At 42.8% G+C, this 26,126-nt stretch overlaps 1 protein-coding gene across 1 annotated transcript in view; it reads right to left on the minus strand.

The window, feature by feature from the left end:
- Positions 1 to 207: 207 nt before the first annotated feature.
- Positions 208 to 26,126, minus strand: part of LOC142491605 (aryl-hydrocarbon-interacting protein-like 1) — a 93,704-nt gene continuing 67,785 nt past the window's right edge. Inside the window, exons 4-7 of the mRNA XM_075594409.1 lie at positions 15,314 to 15,502; positions 14,339 to 14,515; positions 12,222 to 12,363; positions 208 to 1,380 (exon numbers count right to left, since the gene is read on the minus strand). Of these exons, the coding sequence (XP_075450524.1) occupies positions 1,178 to 1,380; positions 12,222 to 12,363; positions 14,339 to 14,515; positions 15,314 to 15,502 (711 nt within the window). The 3' untranslated portion in view covers positions 208 to 1,177. The remainder of the gene's footprint in view (positions 1,381 to 12,221; positions 12,364 to 14,338; positions 14,516 to 15,313; positions 15,503 to 26,126) is intronic.

Here is a 26,126-nt window from a genome sequence, read left to right on the forward strand (position 1 = left end):
ATGGACAATCCCATGCATACTATGGGCGTCTCCGTGCAATGGTGTCCTTCTCGGAACTTTCACAGTATAATGAACAACCCCCTAAGAGAAGCTACAAAATTATGATGCTATTTTGTTTAATATTGCCCAAAACAGAATTTATATACTGTATCACCTCCACAGAATACTGGGGGGGAAGGCAGAAGAGTGAAACAATAGCCAGGTACGTTATGTCTGAGGCTTAAGTGTTTATTTAGATATTCTATTTTTTTTTCAACGTACACTGTATACATATTTCTGACCAGTTACTTTATATCATTGAGAATGGATAGCCTAAATGTTAAAAGAACCCAGGGAACAGTTAACATTATACAGTATACTCTCATTTTTTGTACTATAACCCAAATGTTGAGTGACTCCCTAAATTGAGCAATGTGTCCTTGATTCTCTGGAAGAGCCGAGATCTCTATTCCGCTGATGTTTCTGTATGATGCATGTTGAAGTTACCAAACTACTACAGGTCATTTAGCTTTAACGCAGTTTGGGAAAAAGTAATAGTACAGTAAAAGTAAAACAGACTTTTTTTTTCTGCTGCTATATATCATCTAGGGTTGGAAGGTGATCCTAGCCCTGCTGCATGCACCCTGTTGGAAGTTAAGTATTTTTCCTACTTTCTTTATATTCTTTACATTTTGAGTGCCCTGTACATCTTTTATATCTATACCTATTATGAGTAGAGATATGCAAAATCTTTCAAGATGGTTTCACAATTTGTTTTTCTCCCTTTTTTCTACCAAAATTGATTTCTGATTAACCAATTTGCAGAACTTTGCGGGCTTAAAGTTTCTTAGAAATCACACATTTCTACCATTTAATGCATTGTTTCGCCAATCAATCACAACTCGGTTAAAATTCAGAAGTAATTCCCCAAGCATTTTCCCCTCTCCAGCAAAACTAATATGTAAGACTCTGGATGGGAGTTAGTCCAGGAAAGCTTTGTACATCTCTCCTTTTGAGATACGTTTCCTACTGTGAGCAAAGGTTGAAAATTGTATGTGCCATCAGAGGTCTTCAGAAGAGGCAGACATGAGGATGTTGTGTTTCTGGTATCTGAGGTATGTGTAGTGTGTTGCAGAGAGACGGAGATCCATACTTCACTGAAGTCTCTCAATCTGAAGACTTGGTTTCTGATGTTCTCCTACAGGAAAAGGTTTTTGTACTTCAGCTTGTCCTCCTCCTCCTTCTCTTGCATTCTGCTTTCCAGCATCCTTAATTCTTTCTTAACTACTTGACTCATGGTTGGGTCCAGTTCCAAGACTTTTTCAAAATCCGCCTTAGCTTCTGCCTCATTCCAGACTTCAGCATGAGCTTTGGCTCGAATGAAATATGCCTTCAGCTGACCTGGGGGTGGAAATGGTCACCAAATCAGATTAAAGTGATTCAGATTCTGTACCAGGTAAGTATCAAAAGTATATTACAAATGATTCATTACTGTACACCATATATATATATTTGCTGTTTTCTTTTCAACTGGCTTTCTTTTGTATTCCAGTCCCTGTTCATCGTAAAATAATTTTCCATTTTGAAGAATTATCTCACTGAATACTAAAATATGTAATTTTCCTAAAAATTCACAGGGTTATACATTAGATACTAAATAACCTCTAACAAAAGCTGTATTGATTATATATACTATGGTAGGAAGTGGATCCATAAGTATGGAGAACTAAACGGAACATTGTCAAAGCTCTGTGAGCGTGAAATGCGTCAGTCACCCACATGCCACCCTCCATGCTGTCACCCACTGAATAAATTGTATTTAATTCACGTTTTTGTGCATAGACCCATCTTTTGCCTGCAGTACTCTGTTTTTTTTTCTCCATACTGCTGGATTCACTTCCTAACATTTGCCGGCTGGAAGCACGCACAAAAAGACAGACTTCACAAATTGTGAGTATTATCCCTGTGATAATCATTTTGTTTCTAACTGAGATCAAAATGTGTACTCTGCTCTAGGGGATGTATGCCTGTAGAATTGGAGGAGAACAAGCCATAGCCTTGGCAGGCAGACATTGGCTCCATTATCCTTTTTATCCAGGCAAATATACATACCCCCAAATTTGAGCAATGAATATATGGGACTACATTATGCAAGTGTAGCCATGTGTTAAAAATGGTATACAGTTCTCTCTCATGCTGGCAGTAAGCCTGGTAAGTTGCAGGGTTGCCAGCATAAATCATGGAGGTTTGCCCTCAGACCCTGGTGAGGTGTCATATGTACATGAGGGGAGTGGTAACAGACCTTGTGTTCATTGTTAGTGACACAGGAGGTGGAGCCATTTCCTTGGTATATAAGACACAGCACTGCCCAAAGTTAGGTCTGTTTTCTGAGTTGAAGTCTATGTTCAAGGTCAAGAGTGTGTTAATTAAGGATTCTACAGCAAGTAGTCTGACCTGCAGCAGTAAGGCTGGCAGGGCCTACCCTGTGTCCAGGGACCTGGCACAGGTGGTGATCTCCCTGAGGGGAGAGGTGATCCAACTCCATTGGGAGGGCAGATCTTGGGAGGGCAGATCTTCTGAGAGGAGAGCACTGAAGAAGATGAGCGGCTAAGCTCTTTGCTGCGAGGGGCAGTCTGCCTATACATCAATAAAGATGCCCCTGTTCACAAGAACCCCCATGTGTGAGTGTGAAGTTACTCCACATAGGAAGGCACCATAGAGGAGTTCCTCATCAGAACCATCTCCTTGCGGACGCAGAGATCCTGATGAGGTGGAGGCGCTGCACTGTATGTAGGTAGGACTCACGCACACTACCTCAGCTGCCTGTCTGGGTTGACATTCCCCACATAACATCATGCGGGAGACTCAGGAGTTCTTTTGCCAACAGGTGCACCACCAGACACGACCATGTAATGGGGACCGGTTAGACCACAGGGGCCAATGTGAGATTGGGTGGGTCAGGAAGGTTCAGAAAATCCGTTACATTTGGAGGCGCTGCTGAGATACCTGTCAGCAGGACAGGCTTTTGCTGGGCACACTGGAAAACAGGAGAGTGTATGCTGCCAGTCAGTGCTGTGTTGGGACGGAACCAGGGGTAGTCAGGGGACTGATGGAGTTGTCAGTCCTCAGGGACGACCTGGGAGCCTGAGAGGAGTTGGGGGTCTGGAGACAGGGCTATAGCTGTTCTAGTCACCTTGAGGTAGTGCTAGTTGGTAGGATGCCTAAAGGGATAGCCTGTTAACGAGGTCAGGAATCCTGGAGCAGGTCTGCGCTAGGCTGGCCAACAGTAGGTAGACGCCTCAGTACTGCATGGAGAAGCCAGAGTACTCTAGCCCATTCCAAACCACTTACCACAGCAAGCACAGACTGGAGAGAGGAGAGACACAGCATACACAGAGAGAGTGAGCCTAGCCTGAGGTAGTGCAACACGAGTCAGACTTACATTAGGTAAACAAGGTGGTGCATCGGGCAATCTTTATTGTATCGGTATGGCAGCTGCCCCGCAGAGAGGAGCTCCATGTACAATAACAGCATATAAAGTAACCAAATGGCGACCGCAAGAATGGAGGATCCACGCGGCGCGGAAGGTCCAAGATGGCGGATGGAGGCCGATGGAGGGAGCGCACGTGGTGTGCGTTCCACGGAAGAGCAAGCTACTAAGGTGACTTTGGCTAGCCTGCTGTGGAGTGGCGCGAAAGCGGTGGCCGCGCCGTTTTGGTCCTGCCTAGGACCGCAGGGTGATACTCTGGAGGACAGTATGGAGGACATTGTGGTGGTGTGTGGTGGAAATGAAGGATCTGCTTGCCAGCTGGCGAGCGCTATACAAAAGCTACCTCAGTTGCTAAAGTGGTTGGCAATGTAAACCAAGATGGCGACTCCCGCTCCCCTGGGAGACCCCGTGGGCCGAGTGCAGAAAATGCTGCAAATGTTGAAGTTGCAGAAAGTTGGCCGGGAGTGGCGCCAAAAGGAAAACTCCCCGCTGATGGGAGGTATGGTGCGAAAGCTGCGGCCGCGCCTTCATGGACAGTAACAAGCTCAGCCCCAGTGCTGGGTCACCCTGTGAACTTGTGGGACCCTCCTCTAATATCAACCAGGGGGAGTGGTTTCCAGCTTTGTCAAATGAGGATGGAGCTGGCGGAGGGAGGAGTTAACAAACCAGCCCCTGCTCTTCAGTTGCGAGGAACTGAGCTACTGGGAAGATCACTGTAAAAAGTGTCTCCTGTGAGTAATATGGCCTGCAAAAGTGAAGAAGATTTGGACATTTCTGCCCATCCCTATTCGGCTCCAGGAGGCCTCCTGGTGCTCAGAGCTGGGGGGAAAGAGACTGTCAAATGTTTGTGCATGCAGTGTCGGTTGCCGGGTGGTCCTGTCAATACCACGTCCAGATGCCCGCAATGCGGCTTCCATTATTTATGGGCGGTGCAACCCTTTGTGGCTGGACAGACCGTGGAGGCGGGGGCGAACACAGCCATACTAACGGCTGAAGCCCCGGGCGCTGCCTGGAGAGAACCCGTGGATCCCGGAGCATGGGGATCGCTCCTCATATTAAAGACAGAGCCGGAGGAGAAAGGGGCCTGTAAATGAGGTGGAAGCCGAGAACCTCATCAGCGGTCCCCGACGGGAGTGCCACTCCCTGAATCGGAGTTCGACTCCTCGGACGAGGAGCAAGCAACCCCGACACCGGTGGTGACGCGCCTACCGGCGGACCACTGCAGCGGTGCTGTCAAAGAACCGGCACTCACCTGTGTCGCGGCGGAATGGAGTCTCGTGTCGCCGGTGCAGAGACAACCCTAGAGGCGGAGTCCCACGGCCGTGGTGACTGGCGGAGCGGATGGCGGAGAAGTAACCATCCCGAGCCGACGGAGCGGTAAGCAACATCCTTGCCCTCCCCAGGCGCCGGTGGTGGCAACTCCGGAAAAAGGCCTAGTCCGGGCCCGAGTGGAGCGGAGAGTAGAACCATCACTTCCGTTGGCGGACGTCGTTCTGGAGGAAGAGGTTCCGGTTGGGAACCCAATGCAAGATGGCGGCGGCGAGTCCCGCGAGATCCATGACATCACTTCCGGTGGGCACAGCGGAGCCGGATGGAAGATGGCGGCGTCCTCGCAACCGAGTAGCTGTACCAGATCACCTGGATCCGGGAGAAGCTGGCAGGCCCTGCGGAGGCCTGGGAGCAGCGAGACGGGAGAACCGGAATGCCAGTCCGATGGCACAGGGCAAGGTAGCGCTCAGTTGCGGGTCGTAGTCCCGCAGATGCCGAAAGCACTTCCCTATGCCCAACCCCCGGCCATAGTTAAAGCCCCTACCCCTGTCACTTTTTCCTACGGGTCCCAGTCGAGCCAAGGGTTGTCTGGGGAATCCCGAGCCACGTCGGAAGAACGGACTGGGGAGAATCTGGACTTTGGCGAATGTTTCATGTCTGATGATGGGTCGGGAGGGGGAAGGTACACGCGGCAAGTGTCCGTTTCAAGTGAATGCCCTAGTAGTATCAGTGTCAGTGTCACTAGTAGGCCCAAAAGGTTGGGATCCAATTCCAGATCTACTGGCACCTCGGGGATATACTCTGGCGGGGAGTTAGAGGAAGGTGAGGGCACCGTAGCCGTACCAGAAGAGGTTAGGGAAACCAGGTGGTGGGCCCCCAATTTTGAAGGGTATGAGGCATGGCTAGATCGCACCAGGTTTATCCTAAGACAAGAAGGGGTTGTGGATTACTGGTGGGCACCAGGGGAATTCACAGAGGAGGCTCGTCTAGAGGAACTGAGACTGAAGTGGTATGATATCAGTTCGGGGGTAGTGGATCCCAAAGGATCAGGCAGGTTATGGGACCCTGTAGAACCCGCTGAACCCTTATCATGGGTACTGCCAGGTAAAGCAGGCAATGCCAGGCTAATTAGAACAAGCAGGGCTGAGAGGGCCACAGTGACAAAATACAAGAAGTCCCACGGGTTGAAGTACCCTTATGTCCCTGAACCTCTAATGCAGGAGATAGAGGACCAAAGGCATGGGTGGTTGAGAGAGACCATAGAGGAGTATATCCTGACCAAGGGTGGAGAATACACTGGACACAGAGCAGAAGAGCAAATTTCTCAATTAATGAGGGTATGGAGCATTTGGTGCAATGTATACATGCATCGGGTAGAGTACCGCCCGGAGAATGGGTTACCCCGGGAGTACAGCATAACAGTTAAGGACAATGCTGGCCAGGAGGTAAAGAAGCCAGACCCTAAGCACTATTATTAGGGAAGAAGGTAATGGGGTCTGCTTTAGATATAGTGCCCTCTGCTGGACAGCAGGCATTATAACTGTTAATATGTTATCATGAGAACTGTATAATGTAAATTTGTGAGATGATTATGTTGTTATGTTTTGCAGTGTTTCCTGGAAGAAGGTCTGACAAATTTAGGTCCCAGATGGGCCGTTGGGATTCACCAGGGGGAGAATGTAGCCATGTGTTAAAAATGGTATACAGTTCTCTCTCATGCTAGCAGTAAGCCTGGTAAGTATACAGGGTTGCCAGCATCAATCATGGAGGTTTGCCCTCACACCCTGGTGAGGTGTCATATGTACATGAGGGGAGTGGTAACAGACCTTGTGTTCATTGTTAGTGACACAGGAGGTGGAGCCATTTCCTTGGTATATAAGACACAGCACTGCCCAAAGTTAGGTCTTTTTTCTGAGTTCAAGTCTATGTTCAAGGTCAAGAGTGTGTAATTAAGGCTTCTACAGCAAGTAGTCTGACCTGCAGCAGTAAGGCTGGCAGGGCCTACCCTGTGTCCAGGGACCTGGCACAGGTGGTGATCTCCCTGAGGGGAGAGGTGATCCAACTCCATTGGGAGGGCAGATCTTGGGAGGGCAGATCTTCTGAGAGGAGAGCACTGAAGAAGATGAGCGGCTAAGCTGTTTGCTGCGAGGGGCAGTCTGCCTATACATCAATAAAGATGCCCCTGTTCACAAGAACCCCCATGTGTGAGTGTGAAGTTACTCCACATAGGAAGGCACCACAGAGGAGTTCCTCATCAGAACCATCTCCTTGCGGATGCAGAGATCCTGATGAGGTGGAGGCGCTGCACTGTATGTAGGTAGGACTCACGCACACTACCTCAGCTGCCTGTCTGAGTTGACATTCCCCACACAACATCATGCGGGAGACTCAGGAGTCCTGTTGCCAACAGGTGCACCACCAGACACGACCATGTAATGGGGACCGGTTAGACCACGGGGGCCAATGTGAGATTGGGTGGGTCAGGAAGGTCCAGAAAATCCGTTACCCAAGTTACTTATGTGAATTATCTTCTGTCTTCAAACAACCAACCTTATCAATATATGCTATTTCGTCCATCAAACTAAGCAGTGGTCTATTGAACTTTGTTCTTTTTGCCTTATATACTATGGTATTTGTGGTTTGGCTATTCAGACTGAAAGACTCTTAACAGCAAATGTGCATCATGATATTTAGGGGCTTATTCAGAAAGTTGCGATAGTGCCCAACTGCGCTATCACCACTTGCTAAATAGGCCCATAAGTCAGACAGAAAAACAACTGCATCAATATAATAAGGTGCATCAAATTTGCTCCACTTTTAACTGTGAGAGATGGTTTTCGTGGGCAGTTAGGGATTTACTCATTGTAATTTCAGGCTGTAGTATATCATATTTTTGACCTGCAAGTGTTGCAGCTTTTCTTTGTATTTGTGTCATTTAAATCCTCCTGGTCAGGAGCAGAGTTAATCTCTTTGCTCAGAGAGATCAGCAGGCGCATTATCCTGAATTTGAAAAACGATTAACTATACAGGCAGTCCTCGTTTTACAACGCTTCGCTTTACAACGAATGGCTTATCCAATGCTATGCAATGCATACCTATATTCATTTTTACAACGCCAAAATGGCTTATCCAACACTCTTATTACGCTTTGCAACGTTGTGTATGTGTGTATATATATTCACATTCACATAAACAATGTTGCAAAGCGTCGTAAGAGCATATATATATATATATATATATACAGTGGTCGACAAATCACCAAAAAATCTACTCGCCCAACAAAAAAATCTACTCGCCACCTAGTACCAAACGTGTGATGCCTGGGCCAATAGTAGCTCGCCACGATGTTAAGTCCACTCGCCCGGGGCGTGCAAATGTATAGGTTTGTCGAACACTGTATATATATATATATATATATATATATATATATATATATATATATAATATTATACTATATAATATTATATTATACTGTCTAATATATTATTTATTATGTTATATTATATATATATAATACAGTATATACACTATATAATTTATGTTTGTGCTGCATATCTTATTGCCTGCATAAAATATTTGGTGTATTTTAGTGTTAAAAATGCCTTCAGGAACGGAACCTTTCATTTAAACAGTGTTCCTATGGGAAAACGTGTTTCGCTTTACAACGTTTCGCTTTACAACGCCATTTTGAGTAACGCATTGTGTCGGATAACCGAGGACTGCCTGTATGTTTATTTATGAAACTAGTGTAAATGTTGGTAGTAGGCTGTTACTGTACATGACTGAGCAGCTTCACTTTATTGCAAACCTAATGTATGCCACTAATACACCGTCATTAAGCTTTATTTGTCTAATGCTCATTATTACTCAATCTTAAACATCTTCTTTGATACGCTGCAGAGAGGAAAATTGAAAAGTAAATCTGCCATTTCATTTGGGTTTCGACTACCTGAAGATCTCAAAACAAAGTCTAATATGTTGATTGAATGGATTGTGGCCCATATGCTCTAAACACTGCTATTCCATAAGAAAATTCCACAGACAAAACTTCTGGCTGACTAGTCAGTAAATCCAGCTCAGAGAGTCAGACAGTTCTGAGATGGAGCCACAGCTTTAACTCTAAATTCAGGCATTCGCTCAGATTGTAACTTGGTCTAATTGTTTATGAATTTCACTTCACTGGAGTCCGGCAATTGGGGGCTTCATTTATTTTAGAGACGTATGCATCACTGAACAAATGACATGGGTATAGTGAATTATTGCCAAAAAAGCTACCGGTGTAATATGTTGAATTTAAGATACAGATTAACAAACCAACTTTGACACATGGCAAAAGTAAATGGTGTTTCACAGTCCTTTAAGGAATACAGGGGGACATGAAGTCCTTCAGATTTGCTGTAGTGCCACTGCGTAGTTTGTCATGTTATGTCAGGTTTTAATAAGGTGGTGTTGAGCAAGAACCCCAGGGAGACATGAAATGATGAAACTGTGCATAGGGAGTGGGGTGATTAAGACATAATGAGCTGGAAGCATGGGACACAAATAAGATATCAACAATGAAAAGGATAAACATTAGAAATAAGAAGCTACAAAGAAAAAGAAGTTTGTACTTTGGGACTTAGATAAATGAATGTGTGGACCCTAGATAGTGCTCTGTTCTCAAACCAAAACCATGTAGGAAAGAAAACAATATTGGCCCATGACCTTTGAGAGGAAATTACAGCAAAATAAGATACAGAGTTTACCTCATCTGCAGTCATTCTGCAGTTTCTTCTGTCACTGTAATCTTATCTTTACACTGGCCACAATCCAAGAACAGTGGTAAATAACAGACAAGACTAGTGTTTAGCGCACACTGTTTTTCTGCTGCCACATCTAATTTTCTACTATTACACGTGACACAAAAGTAATAATAATAATTACAGAAATTGATGTACATTGTAGAAGTTTATTGCCCTTCAAGTTGTCAATATTTCAAAGTTTGGTTGCTATTCTATAAATCCTCCATTCCTTGGAGGCAAAATTTACTTCTTTGCTGCAAGAGAGATCAGCAATGAGTGGCTACATCTCCATTCACAACACACAAAACTTCCCCTCTACTCGTTTTTTGTTCCCGAGATGCGCACCGGTGAAGTTACAAAGCTTAAATCTCCCTTCAGATGAAACAAAATGACTTCAAAACCCCAGGGCTAATAGGAAGCCATTATCTGTTGACGCTTCCTATTGGGCAACCATTTAAATCCCTTTTATAAAACAGAAGTAATATCAGTAACTCCACCAAGTATCTTGGGACATGGCGTTTCACCGGAACAGAAAATAGCCTGGTTCTGCTCTGGAGGATCCCCAGTTCCAATGCTGGAAACAATAAGGAGCCTACTTATATGGGAAAGCTGCTTTCAGTGTTAGTTGAAGATACAGTAGGATGGAGCCGATTCGTTGAATTATTGACAGAGGTAGATATACAGGTGCGCCGACAATTATTCTAAAACTTGCCTTAAACTTGCCTTGGAAAATCTGGGTCTATCACCAACAAGACCCAGGTACATGCTGGTACATGCTGCAACATTTCACACATTTCTGCAGAGACTAATGGCCCATCGGATTAACACAGCAGGGGTTCCTGTCAGTCCCATTCAGTTTGAATGGGACTGCCAGGGACCCCCGCTGTTAATCTGATGGGCCATTAGTCTGTCTGCAGAAATGTATGAAATGTTGCAGCATGTACCCAGCATATACCCAGCATGTACCCAGCATGTACCTGGGTCTTTTTGGAGATTGCCCCAGATTTGTTTTAGAATAATCGTCGGCACTACAGTACCTATCTTTATTAGTCTATAGAAACATAGCCTGCCAATTTCGTACCTGCTGCGAAGCCTCAGATGACAATTGTTCACTAGCTTTTTTTTTAAGGTATAATAGGGGAGACCCTGCTGCTGCCACGGTAGTGATTGTGAGCGGCGCTCTTGGGCAGTAATGTAGATAAGGCTGATAGAGAAGTAACCCAAGTGTAGCACTCAGGCTCAACCTCTGGTGGTAAATGTAGTAAATAAAACGTAATCTTTATTATGCAACAATAGGTTAAAATAATGGATGTTAAGACGACGGGCTGAAGGTATAATGGATCCAAATGCTGATAGCCGTATTGGCTCAGGATCCTAAGATAAATAGTGTGTCAATAGACCATTGCTAATACTCCACTAAATAACAGTCCTTGTAGAGGATCTGTAAGTCGGTAAAGACGTGCAGGGAATTCTCGTGAACAAGATATAATGTGCTGTAAATCAATCAGCAGACATACTGATGAACCAAAATGTATTAAATAAAACGGTTTGATTTACAGTAGCTGGTATAATTCCTGTGGTACCCAGTTTATAACATATTGGGTGTACCACAGTTCAACCAGTAAGAATAATATATTTGATCAAAACTGATCTGAATCCGCCAATAGTGAATGTTAATTGTGATGTAGGTTGATCCACATCATCACAGTGGCTGATATGACCTCGAATAACCTTTTATTCAGGGAGTGTGCAGCAGTGATCTAGATAGATCTGTATGATATTTAGAACGTCTTATCTAAATATAAATTCTTTATAGATACCGTGGTAAGTGGTGTGGATCGATAGTGGTACATAAGATCCTTTATAGGTTAAACCTCTGAGCAATAATATAAGTATGAGGCTGGCTATGCAGCCACAGCAGTGGTTTTAACCTCTAGTGAACTTGGGGTTAATAATATGTTCAGAGGATGTCCTATAGTAACCCTGCATGGTTAGAGGTAATGAAGTATAGATTCCTTTAGTACTGGGAGAACCATAAACTTATAAATAGTTGGTCAGCTAGATGAAAGCTGATCACAGATGAGGCAGATACTGATGATCAAAAGTATCACATCGCCATGACAACGCATCATTTGACACCGAGGAGAAGCACACAATCAAGAAAAGCAGGCTAAAGGGAATTATGTGCTTTGTGGTGGGGCTTTGGTCTAGACTAAACAAAACATTGCACACACAAATTAAAACTAAATGAGTGCTGCGGATAAAGCCAATGCTGCTACATACACTGTTTACACTCTATGGTCCGAGGCATTGGTAGAATGGAAAAACATATTTCCTTTTCTCTCTATTCCAGTGAGAGAGACAAATCTGGTTACAGTTTTATTTAAGAGTTCACACACACGAGCTGATGCCGGGTAAGTCCTGCATGGGGGTGCCGCTGCGCCACCGGTCTGGGACAGCTGGGAGAGTTATCCCAGCTCTCCCCCTCCGGCGGACAGGGAACCCCTGATCACAGCCATTTTTTTCCAGCGATCCGGTTATAACGCGATCGCATTGGGTGGACCCCGAGCACCACATTATAACGGTGTTCAGCTGTATATTGAAGTGCACTTATTATGTCTGAAAACATTATTTCACTAATCAATGGAACATGCAGGCAATGATGCTTTAACCTGATTGCCATTCTTCAATAGGGCCATTACCTGGATGATGCTGTATCATATCTGTTGTGTGTTCCAGGACTTCATAGTACTCCTCCATCCGAAGCAGGCACTGGCAATAGTTTAGAACTAAAGTGTTGATCATCTTTTCCAGTTTCATCCAAGGCACTTCCCAGGGCTTCTCCTAGTGAAACACATTGACCAGATGCTCAAAGCTCTGTTAAAACAGCAGACCAAGCAATATCCTACATGTGTATTATTTTTCTTAATAAATCAGTTCTGTACTATGAGAAAATACTTGTAGCTTTTTTTAAACATTTCTGAATTACATGGTTTATGTATTATAATGTAACAAGTATTTTTTGTTTCTATAGCAACCATTTACAAAGTCACATCCCCTTCCTCTTCTGAAACAGTCTCTGGCACACCCCTTTTGGGGCACTACCCTCTCTATAGCAGTGCACCAATTGTATCTAGTGACTGTCTGGACACATGATCTTTCCCACAGAACTATGCATCTTTGGTCCTCTTCTGCTGCACTGAGAGCCATTTAGTGAACCCCCAAGCCGAATCTTCGCCCATCGATCACAGGAGAGTCGATCGGCAACTTGGCTATTTACTTATCATTGTGGGGATTGTATTGATGCACATATTTAAGGGGAAAAAAAACAAACTGCAGCTTGGACTGCTGCTTTAAGCCAATAAACGTGACATTAATGTATACCATAAGTAGTACATCGTTAACTATAATGGACATTAGTAATAACGACATGCAACTAATAGGCAAATTATGCATCTTCATTGCATCACCTATCTTCTAAGGTCCACTAAGATTAACACAGCGACTTAACATTGCATTAGTTAAGTCATACCTAAACTTGGCATTATTCTCATCCAGACTCTAAAAAAAAGGCTTTTACAGGGTCTGGATGGGTGTAGTACCACAGTTATGCATGACTTAAATTAAATAAAAAAATGATAATAGACTCTTTGTTGACTGCACTCATTACCCATAATTCATTATATTAATTAAAACATAACTTTTAATGATTTGCAAATCTAAATATACACTGCAGATACTCCTAACCCCTCATATATACCAAAAGGGAAACAACTCCTTTACTCTTCAGAATCTTTAATGACCCTCTACAATTCCACAACACAGCTAATGTTCTAACAGTGACCCATTGCTGTGTACTGAAGCTCAGTGAGAAGTTAGGTTTCCTTTTCTGCTTAATTGTGTTACATTGTGTTACATTTCGTATATTTTATAAATGGGGGGGGGTATGAGTATCTCTAGTGTCTATTTAGATTTCTAATCATTAAAAGTTGTGTTTTTATTTAACATAATGTATTATGGGCGCTGGGTGCAATCAAGGAAGAGTCTCTCTCTCTTTTTTGTATTAGTTGTTTAAATAACAGGCTTTATTTCCAGTGTTATTTAACACCACCTCTCTTTTTCGAGTGACGCTACAGACATTTTTCAGGTTTTTGTATCGGTGTAATGCTAAGACATACTTCACATAATCTTATTGGAAGATAACACAACGTTACACTACAATCACATTGCATTAAGCCTATGCTAATGAGACGTAGTTTGGGCAGATAACTTGTAACTTGTAAAGGAATCGGTGAGACACACAGAGAATTCTTGAGCAGATGTGCCAAGTCATTATTATTGTGACGTCCTGTCAGAGAACTACTTGCTATTACATTTGAATGAACAGGGTATGTAGATTCACTGACTGTCTTTTAGATTCGTTGAGGGATTCTGTTCTTGAGACCTTTCAGAATATCATTCACCACAATAATTTTTCTAGAATGGGACCATATTAGATGGAAGTTTATTTCTTGCAGAAGACTAGATGTACATTCTATATACTCTGAAGTGCCCATTTTCGGATGTCAATTGGGATTATTGTCTGAAAACAGCCCGAGGAGCAACTTCAAAGTAAATTGAATTTACGCCCCCTGTTCTATACAGTGCGATTAATGCCAATCCGGCACTATTCGCACTTGGCAGAAGAAAGCTTCGGCTCTAAGGGTCAGAGATCATATGGGATGAACATTTCTCCACTTGTAGAAAACTGAAACACTAAGCTGTAGCCTCCTTTACTAATGTGCTATCCTTACTTCAGGCTCGCAGGCAATAAATCTACCTTAGTCTGGATATTTTTCAGACAGATGACCGCTTCTCTGTATTTGTTGGTTGCATCTTCAAAGCGGCCCAGTTTGAACAGCCTGTTGCCTTCTCCATGCAGGATAGGGACAGCTTTCAGCTTCTCCTCATTACTCAGAGCCCACGTCTCTCGTTTGTACATACTAGGGGTTTCCACCTGTGAGTGTTACAAGATTCAATTACTCCTAATGTATGATTTTTACGATTTTATGTTTAGTCTTTCTGAAGTCTCAGTGGCTATGCCCCTACAGGTATAGAGCTGTATAGTTAAGCACAAAGTACATGTGGTCTACTACATTTGTTCTTACTGCCATATCATGGCTCATCACAAAAATGGCTTATATAATTGAGTGCTAACTAAGTAATGTGGATATGTATATTAGTCCTGTTGACATACAAAGGGCAAAATCTGTATGAAGTACTGTACATACAAAGCAGTCGTTTGGCCTGTTTTCGGTGCAAAATCCCAGTTAACGTCTCTCGGGATTTTGTCCAAAAATGGCCCATACAGCTGCTTCAGCATATATGGAATAAGGCCTTAAAGGGGATTGGAGTTTACAGAGTTTATTAAATAATCTCCTAATACTTACAGTATTATACCATTCTATATTCTGTTTATCCTATAATTTTATCTTATGTTAGGTGTCTTTTATAGCTTTAAATAGTGTTCTTTTGTTTTCTGCAACTGTTAGCTTTAAATGTGGGAAGCGCTTTGAGTCCCACTGGGAGAAAAGTGCTATATAAACCAACTTATTATTATTATTATTATAAGAAAAGAAAGAGGCAAACACTTTACACCACTTTAGCTTCCAAGTTTCCCTGATGCATAGACCCCTACTTAATATGGTAAGAAGTGGGGTGTGGTTCAGGTAATGATGGAGTAACTTCCATTTGCTTGCGTGAAAGTTAATAAATCACTAGCTGTTCATATTAAATTGGCTTGTACACTCATTACCTTTAATAGTTCTATCACAAATGTGAGAGGTTGAGGTTCCTTCTGCAGCTCATCCAGATCCTCATAGCCCAGTGTGTGGTAGGCAAACATGTTGGCCAGCCCACAGGTGTGCATGTGCCAATCTGTTGGGTCTTTCCCTTCTGCAATGCAACGCAGGCTTTTGGAAACAAGCGGGTACATCCCAGTGTGCTGGTAAAGGAAGACATATAGGAGAGGCTTGAAGCAATGTTCAATTTAAAAAGGTAGACATTTTTGGAAAGCAAAAAAAAATCTGTGCACTTTTACAAAAAGGAGTCAATTGCAAAAATATTGCAACAGGAGAAAGTCACAATTTCTATATTAACGAACAATCGGTTCATTGAGGAAGAAGTGCGTAGGCGGCTTGAGAAAATGAAAGTAAATAAAGCACCTGGCCCCGATGGCATTGACCCAGGAGATCCTAAGGAGTTAAGGTCAGTAATAGCCAAACCATTCCATTTAATATTCAAAGACTCAATTTCCACAGGCTCAGTACTACAAGATTGTCTGAAAGCTGACGTGATTCCTATATTTAAAAAAAGGAGCAAGATCACTACTGGAGAATTACTGACATCAATAGTGGGGAAGCTACATGAAGGTTTAGTACGAGATAATATTCAGGAATACCTAATGGATAACAAAATTATTAGTAACAGTCAACATGGATTTATGAAGGCTAGGTCATGCCAAACTAACCTTATTAGTTTCTTTGAAGATGTAAGTAGGAATTTAGACCAGGGTAATGCAGTTTGTGGGGTCTACTTAGATTTTGCAAAGACTTTTGATACGGTGCCACATGAGGTTAGTGTACAAAATAAAGGAAATTGCTCTTGGTAAAAATATTTGCAACTTGATTGAAAACTGGTTGAAGGATAGGCAAGAGACAGTTGGGCTAAAGTGTTAAGTGGAGTACTTCAAGAATTTGTATTGGGAGCCGTGCTTTTTAGCTTGTTTATTAATGACCTTGAGGTTGGCATAGAGAGCAAAGTCTCCATCTTTGCTGATGACATTAAATTGTGTAAGGTAGGAAAACAGAGCACAATGTAATTTCTCTAAATAAAGACTTGAATAGACTGGAAACTTGGGCAAGTAAATGGCAGATAAGGTTTAATATAGATAAATGTAAGGCTATGCATTTTAGAAAAAAGAATAAACAGACGATTTACAAATGAAATGGGGAAAAATTAGGTAAATCCTTGATTGAAGGATTTATGAGTGCTTGTAGACAGCAGGCTTGGCAATAATGCCCAAATGTCAGGCAATAGCTGCAACGGCAAATACGATCTTATCTTGCATTAAATGGGGGTATGGGTAGAATGGAAGTAAGCATAATTATGCCACTGTATAAAGCAATAGTGTGACCACACCTATGGAGTACAGTTTTGGACACTGCTCCATAAAAAAAAATCATAATGGAACTAGTAAAAGTGCAGAGAAGAGCCACCAAATGAAGAAAGGTGATGGAAAATCAGACTTATGAGGAGAGGCTATCTAATTTATATGTATTTACATTAGAAAAGAGGCTTTTAGAGGGTATATGATAACTATATACAAATATATTCAGGGTCAATACCAGGAGCTTTCAAAATAACTATTCATCCCAAGGGCAGGACAAACAACACAGAGTCATACCTTAAGGTTGGAGGAAAGGAGTAACCAGTAATAAAGGAAAAGCTTCTTTACAGTAAGGGCAGTTAGAAAGTGGAAAGTATTACCCATGGAGACTGTGATGGCAGCTATAATAGATACAGCTCAACCCCGTTATAGCGTGGTCCGCTATAATGCGGTTTGAGCGTGGACCCCCAATTTAAAAAAAAGGGGGGGGGTTTTGCACACACACTGCACATACTCACTGCACACTGCACATACTCACAGCACACTGCATACACTCACAGCACACTGCATAAACTCACAGCACACTGCATACACTGCACACACTCACAGCACACACTCACAGCACACTGCACACACTCACAGCACACTGCACACACTCACAGCACACTGCATACACTCACAGCACACTGCACACACAGCACACACTCACAGCCCCCCTACCTTTGGTGTCACAGCCCCCCCCTAACCTTTGGTGTCAGCTGCTGGGGCATCGTGGGGCTGCAGGCAGGGATAGATGTAAGGCTGGGGGGTTGGTGCGGGGATCGGCTGAAGCTGGGGAGGGAATGGTGCAAGGCTGGGCGATTGGTGCGTGGATCAGCACGAGGCTGGGGGGGGGGCGGTGCGGGGATCGGTGCGATGCTGGGGTGTGGGGATCGGTGCAAGGCGGGGGGATTGGTGCAAAGCTGGGGGATTGGTGCGAGGCTGGGGGATTGGTGCGGGGATCGGTGTTCGATGGTGCGGAGCTGCTGAGGGGAGTGTGGGGAATGCTGGGACAATTACAGTGGCTGCTAGGGAACATGTAGGGCTGCCGGTGCCTCACTCCACCTCTTCCCCCTCCTCCCGATCGGGCGCACAGCGGCCATTTAAAAAAAAAATTGCGCGACCCCGGTTATAGCGCGGTCGGAACGGGTGGCCCCCAAGGACTGCGCTATAACGGGGTTGAGCTGTACCTTAAAAAAAAAAAGGTTTGACATCTTTTTAGAAAGGAAAGGTATACGTGGATATACAGTACCAAATAAGTAAATATGGGAAGAATGTATATCCAGGTAGAAATCTTATTGCAATTACTGGAGTCAGTAAGGAATTTATTTTTCCCCTTATGAGATATCACTAGATCAGCGGTGCGCAAACTGGGGGGAGCGCCGCCTTGGGGGGGCGCAAGATTATGTAGGTGGGGCGCGGGCTGCTTGCAGGGAAACTTGGGGGCGGGCAGAGCTGTGCATGGGCGGCCAGAAGCTCAGTGCTGCTGCTTCTATGTGTCTGTGTCTTGCAGAGGGGGCGGGGCTTCTCTCTGCACACAGACAAGCCCTCCTTCTCTTCCTGTCTGCTTCCCGCACCAGTTTTCAGCAGCATGGGGGGTTGGGGGATCGGAGCATGTCGCCCCCCCCAGGTGAAATTGTGTGACTGATTGTGTGTGGGGGGGGGGGGGGAGATTGAGTGTGTGTGTGGTGATTTGAGCATGAGTGTGGTGATTGTGTGTGTGTGTGTGTGTGTGTGTTGAGTGTGTGTGGTGTGTGTGTGTGGGGATTGAGTGTGAGTGTGGTGATTGTGTGTGTGTGTTGAGTGTGTGTGGTGTGTGTGTGTGGGGATTGAGTGTGTGTGTGGTTGAGTGTGTGTGGTGAGTGTGTGGTGAGTGCGTGTGTGTGTGTGTGTGTGTGTGTGTGTGTGTGTGTGGTGATTGAGTATGTGTGTGGGGATTGAGTGTGTGTGGGGATTGAGTGTGTGTGTGTGTGTGTGTGTGTGTGTGTGTGTATGTGTGTGTGTGTGTGTGTGTGTGTGTGTGTGTGTGTGTGTGTGTGTGTGTGTGTGTGTGTGTGTGTGTGTGTGTGTGTGTGTGTGTGTGTGTGTGTGTGCTTGTGTGTGGTGATTGATTGAGAGAGAGAGTGTGTGTTGTAATGCAGTTGTGCGCAAACTGGGGGGGCAATGAGGCGCAAGATTATTTAGGGCGGCGCAGGCGGCGTGCAGCGAAAACTGGGTGTGTGGGCCAGCAGACGCTGTGCGCGGGAGGGCGAAAAAGCTGTGCACGGGGGGCGGCCAAGAAGATGTGCACGGGCGGGCGGCCAAGAAGATGTGCGCGGGTGGCTGAACAGGATAGTGCAGGTGGTGGCCACGTGATGGTGTGTGTGCTCACGCGCAGGGGCTTCGGAAGTACAGGGAGGAGCACGCCCGAGCACGGTGAAGTCAAACGCCCCTCCTTCCGGTGTCTGCCCTGCAATAGTGCTGTGCTCCTGCTCTCCTTTGCTGGTAACCTGCTTCGCTGCGATCCTCTGCAAGTGTAAGGGTAGGCTGCCACTATATCAATCATACTATGAATGTACAGAAATAATGTAAAAAAAAGTGAAAATACAACATTGAAAACGGAAACAAATAAATAATACTGTAGGTAGGAGTGTGGATGACAATGGGGATAGCAAGACAAAGAGCAGGGAGGGGTAGGAAGAAAAAAAAGGGGGAGGAGAGGGAAGGGAGGTAGCAAAGAGGTGGATGAATGCCCCCCAAAAGGATTGCGTTTGTGCACGTACGCTCTCCCAAGCTTGGCGCTTGGGGAGACAAACAAAATGGACTTTGAAGTGCGCTCAGCAGTAGTCAATACACACACACAGCCACACACAAACACACACAGCCCCAATCCACACTTGCAAAATTATGCAGGACACCCTGTGCTCATGCTTGGAGAGTTGGTGATGTCACCGCTCTCAGCGGCAGCGTGGACGCAGCCTAATTTTGCAAGCGCGAGCTGTTGAAATATGTAAATATTTAGACATATTTGGATTTATATTGTATACCGTTTAATAAAGGTTTTTTTTTTTATGTGATTTTGATTACATCAGGCAGGGGGGGGGGCGAGAAATTTTATAGATGAAAAGGGGGGCTCGGCATAAAAAGTTTGCTCACCCCTGCACTAGATGTTGGATTTTTTAATTTGCCTTCCTCTGGAGCAAAATACTGTAAATATGTAAGGATTCTGCTCGATCCGTGCCGGGTTTTGCTGCCAGTTCAGGTTTTCCAGACTGTTTGCCCTTTCTGCTCAAACTGGCCATTTTGTGTACTGGCAGCCTGCTATATAAGACTGCAGTTCCTGGTGGGAGTCACTGAGCAAAGTTCCTATATTTGCAGCTCTTGCTGGTCTTTGCAGTCACGCTTTACCCTTTTGCCTATTTTGTTTCCCCTGTTGCTGACCCTGGACTGTGACCCCGACCGTGCTGCTTTCTGCCTACCCTGACCTTTGCCTCTCTCCTGGAGTTTTCAACACTGCTGCCAGCCCTGACCTCTTCCTGTCTCCTGGACTTTGCAACATTGCCGCCAGTCCGGACCCCTACCTGCTTACCGGCCCCCGCCGTATACCTGTTTTGGGGGAATACATATATGGCGAAGTTATAATTGTGCATCATTCAGTGCGGATAACACTCCTTGCACTGTTTGCCTACTGGGACCTAAGGGGTTTATTGCCATTAGAGTCATTGGGTTCTATCTAGGAGACTCCATGTATGCATTTCTGCGCTGATTGTTTTATATAGTTTATGAGGCTATAACTGGATACGGTCACAGAACCGCGCCTCAGGGCATTAGCAGAGCACACTTTGTGCTTGCCCTTCGCAGAGCTCCATACCATTAAGCCACGTAGCTATTGTCTTTGTATGTGGTTATGTTTTCACTTAATGTTGTATTTTCCTCACGTTATGTTGATTTCATCCTGTTCTGGAGTTGACATACATCATACCTTAATGTGGTCCACTGATACCCTATAGGTGTACTATATGACCATATTGACTGCCTATTAATCACCCCTCCAGATTCTGTATCATCAGCCTATATTTCTTTAGGTGTGATGGTTTTTCTGTAAATAGGAATTCTGTAGACAGGACAGGTTTCCAAGTCTGAAGGTGCTTATGGCGATTCCTGCAGTCCACGAGTCCACATTAAGGTGATGTATTGTCATTTACACTATCTTCCGTGTATATATTTTGGAAGATTTTCTTGGTCTGGTATTAGGGATTGGCCTTGGATTTTTCACCATCCCCCTTCTATACAAACATGGTTTTACTATATTTGTGATTAAAAGGTTTTTAATTATACTAACCATATCATTTTCATTCACCTTTCTGAGTTCATTCAAGGAGGAACTTTTGTGTTTGTGTTGTTACTACAGTTTCTATCCTCTTTTGCACCAGATTTTGGTTGTACATTATTCAGACACTAATTTTATTCATGATTTTGCTGATGCGGGAGCCTCCCTTTCCCCTCTTCCCCACTCCCTGATTTACGACCATGGATACTCTTACATGGCTCTGGTCCGTTTATTTACATCCCTACATCAGCCCTGTGGCTCTGCTTCCTGATTTGAGATGAGCACCTTCACAAAATAGAAATATAGGCTAAGTATCTGTCGTCTAAATTCAAAGCTGCAGACCAAGCAATATCCTACATATGTGTTTTTTTTTTTTTTTAATAAATCAGTTGTGTACTAATTGAAAATACTTGTAGCATTTTTTTTAACAACTTTGAATGACATTTTTAATGTATTATAATGTAAGGAGCATTTTTTGTTTCTTTAGCAACCATTTACAAAGTCATGTCCCCTTCCTCTTCTGAAACAGACCCTGGTGCACGCCTTTTTTTTGTAGCCCTACCCTCTCTCTAGCTATTGATTCTAGTGACTGCCTGGTCACATGATCTTCCCCACAGAACTTTGGAACTTTGGTCCTCTTCTGCTGCACTGACAGCCATTTAGTGACCCCTGAGCCGAATCTTCCCCGATCGATCACAGGAGAACGGATCGATCGGCAACTTAGCTAATTACTTATCATTGTGTGGGTTGTATTGATGCACATATTAAAGGGGGAAAAAATAAATACATTTTAAAACGGCAGCTTGGACTGTTGCTTTAAAGAGAAAGGGTATAAAGAACAACTTATTACAAAAGCGTTTGACAGAGCCAATAATTTGAAAAGAGAAGATTTATTAAAGGATACAAAAAGAAAGATTGTGAGCAAGACAAATAGGGGTAAAGGCCAGTTTGATAAAGGGGAAGTATGTTTTATTACAAAGTTTAATCAGAGGACTAGAGAAATAGATAAGATCTTAAAGAAACACTAGCTAGTGCTACAGTGTGATCCGATTTCAGGTGAAGTGATTGGTGATAAACCAAAAATTATCTATAAGAGAGCAAAATATCGCAATAATTATTTGGCCCTATAAGATTTGAGTGTAATCATATGTCTAAGAAGAATCGTTGGTTTGCAGATAGACAAGTGGGTTCCGTTAGATGTGTTGGCAATCAATGTGTTGCTTGTAAATGTTTTAAAAATAAGGTTAAACATTTTCCTTCTTTTAGTACAGAAGAAACATTCAATACAATAGGGTTCATCAATTGCAATACTACTTTTGTGATTTACTCATTGAAGTGCCCTTGTGGCTACCAATATGTAGGTAGGATCAAGAGGGCACTGAAAGAATGTTTTCTTGAACACAGGATAAAAATATTCTCAGAGGGAGTGTTTCTCATGGTTTACAGGTATCAAGACATTTTTTTTGTAGAAACACAGTAGGGATGCACTGGTCTTTCACTTCAAGGAACTGAAACAATATGTATAGATAAACTAAATTATGATAGATTACACATTGTGTAAAAGAGTCATTTTGGATTTTTAAATTACGCACTTTATTTAGGGAAGATGTGCATGAAGAAATAGTTAGGACCCTTTATTAGAGATGTTTAGTTAGATTATATACTGTACCATCCATCAGTTTATATTCCTCATTGAATTTCATAGGATTCACGTTAATTTTTATATATTTTAAATATGTTCATATTACGCTATTAATGTTTGTAATAGTTTTTTTTTTTATAATTGGTATTTATAATTGTATTATAGGTAAAGGGAGAGGTTGCAGATAGTAAACCATGGTTATATATGTTATTAATATATTTTTGGCCATTTTTTTTAAAATAATATTTTATTGATGGATTTCTTTAGTAGAGTGTATATTGGATGTTAACTGTTGAAAATACATCACGTGGTTGCTAGGGTAACCATTCACTTTATACAGCTGGTTGTATGAGCAAATGTCATACCCCGTGGTGACGTAGCGTAGCTGCAAAGAACGTACTCTTTTAGACTGTCTTGCTGACTGAGTCCAGAGATATTGAGGTCACTTCCCGTGAGACCGGCTGGAATGCAAATGCTTGAAGTGAACGCGGAGTGAGAGACATGGTAACACCATTTGGGTGTGAGTGAAAAATGTGAATCATGGGAGGATAGAGTGAGCACTGCAGATCCACTGAAGTTCCATCCAAAGGGAACGGAAGGCTTAGTAGACATGATGTGGCACATTGTGTTTGTCAGTGCACCTGAAGCATTTTTTTTTTAAATTTGTAATAAATACTGTGTTGTATAAAACCTATGCTCTCATTAATAAAATGACAATGTTCTTCACCTTAACTTTAATTAAGTGTTAAAAACTTAATTCCCTTCATGAAGTGACACAGGTCATGAAACACATATTGTAGTACTAGTGCGTGTCTAGTGCCCCCTGTTGATGGCGGCTTGCATTGCATTTATGTCTGAATAAAAGTTTTCTATTTTTGAATCCACTATGGAACAGATCTGTTTGTTCATGCTATATTGATTCCTTCTGTGACCGAGATCAAATGCTCATTGAGGCGGAGTAACTGAGCTGGCTGGACATCACTTTCATTTAAAATGTATGATTCCATTGCTTTATCCAAATGAGTTTTTATTTTTTTAAATAAATATTAGTACGGTAAAACTTAGTTTGCTATATGAGTTCTGATCATTTTAAAGGTACATAGCTTCCCTGGCACGATCCTCTCTATTTTAAACAACAATACCCCCTCCCTCATGTTTGTATTGTATTGTATGTCTTTATTTATATAGCTAGAGAGTACAGTCTAGCACAACTACAAATGTGCAAATATAAGCTGTATACTTGCTTAAATGATACCGGTGCTCCGTGGTTTAGGGAAACAACCTGTCTGGTGTAGTTCCAGAGTATATGAAAGAAAGTGGAGGATCCAGGGCACTTCGGATTTGCAGAGAAGAAATGTATTCTTTTATCTGCAGATTCTCCACTTTCTTTTATTTTTATAGCGCCATAAAGTCTATAGCGCTTCACAGTAGTAATACACGTGGTAATCATATAAATAACAAATAATATAAATAACAGGTCATGGGAATAAGCGCTTCAGACATAAAAGTAACATTAAGGAAAAGGAGTCTTGATCACTATTGTGTCATTGTTCATTAGCTTCTTTGTCTGATTTCCAAAAATTATGTTTGAGACAAATTTTGGCTCCCACAGAAATCCTGGTAATCACTATTCACGCTAATATTAAAAAAAAAACATCAATACAATGACCTATTGACGCTATCGGAATAGCAGTGCTTAGAGTGACTTGCCCAAGGTCACAAGGTGCTGACAATGGGATGCAATTACAATTAGGAGATGATTGCTACTGTAACACACGAGAAACATGTAAAGACTTAATGTCTGCAATAGCTAAAGCGGAGTGTCCTGAAGCTCCGAATATTGGATTATGTTTTTAATTTAGCTTCTTCCCTTGGTGCATTAAGCATCATTAAGGCCTTCTCTTTATAAAGGTTTCCAGCAGTCACAGGCATAGCAAAAACTTGAATTAAGGAAGATGCAAATATCTGCAGTAAATGTTGGTGTGTCGCTGATGGAGCTGATATCAAAGGCATGTACGGTTAGATTGGTTCAATTAAAGTTCCCATTAAAGTCAATTGTCGTCGTAAAATACTTTTTAAAGGAAAACAATAACGCTGATTGCGGAGCGTAAGTATGAAGGTTGTAGAAAACACAAAAGGTAATTACTGTAATGTGTGGGCCATGTGCAAACCTGAATCATTGAACTCTAAAGAAGAAAAAAAGATTATTTTTATCAGAGCACTTATTGACTCACTGGTATTTATAAATGTTCAAGATCAGTCAGCATTTTTACTTCTATATTGAACAGCAGTATCACTATTATCCTCATCATTTATATGTAGAGCACCCACATTTTACACATCGCAGTACAAGGTGTTAGGGAGGTCAATAACATTTGCCCAGAGTAGTAGGAGTAGTTATAAGTAGAGATGGCCGGGTTTTTTCGGCGGTTTTGGATCCGCAGCGGATCAGCCGGTTCCTTTGGTCAGCGGATCAATCTCAAAAAGGGCAATTCCCATTTTGCGGATTTTTTATTATTTTTACCAATACACTCTGCGGATTCCGCAACCCGTGGAGGGAATTTGTAGAAACCAATCCGTCCATTCAGTGATCCGTTGGTGGGTTCTTAAGAATTGTTCCAGTTTCAATCCGTGCAGATGAATCTAAATGGATGCAAACCACACGGAATTTTAAGCGTCCAATCTGCGGAGTGGATTCTCAAAATCCTCCAACGGATTGCGGAATCCGCGGATTGGATTGTCAGTGAAAAAAATTAAAATCCGGAAAGAGGAATCGCTCTCTTTGCGACTGATTCGTGAAAATCCTCGGACCAAAGGAACCGCCTGATCCGAGGCAAAAAAAATGTGCCCATTTCTAGTCCCCGGAGCTAACAATAGTGTGAGTCAGCTCTGGAGGATGCCATGGTTCCAATACTGTACAAATATAAAGGTTAACTAGGGTGGATTGCTTCTTTAAAAAAAAGTTAATATAACATGGAAAGGAAAAAAGGAGTGTAACTATAAGATGTTATTTTCAGTGGTCAAAGTGTAATGGTTGTAGGGCTACTTTTCTCCACTGGGGATTTACTTTGGAAAGAATGTCTCAATTTTGAATTTGCTATCTTAAAAACTGTGAAAATATTTCTAAAATGAGGTCCAAGGTGTTTTAAACCAGAAAAATTATTTTGCTAATGATCTCCTCCCAACAGACATGTGAATTTTCCCCAGTTGGGTTGGCAAATATTTGAGAAAATGTCTTCACGCTATTTTAAAAATTTGGCTCAAGTGAAATTGCAAGTTTAGTAGAATTCAAAAGAATATTTGCTAAATGATTTATCAACATCCGATCCTTTGCTATGATACGCGCTTTTAACAAATGCCCTAAAGTCTCCAAATTAAAAAAAAAAGTCAGACTTATAATTCCCAGGAATGGGCATGTGACAACCGGCAGGAGGTATTAAAGCTGCTAGAGTCAGATAGAGAAGAGACTG

The sequence above is a fragment of the Ascaphus truei genome, chromosome 3 (assembly GCF_040206685.1).
Source record: "Ascaphus truei isolate aAscTru1 chromosome 3, aAscTru1.hap1, whole genome shotgun sequence".
Classification (NCBI taxonomy): Eukaryota; Metazoa; Chordata; class Amphibia; order Anura; family Ascaphidae; genus Ascaphus; species Ascaphus truei.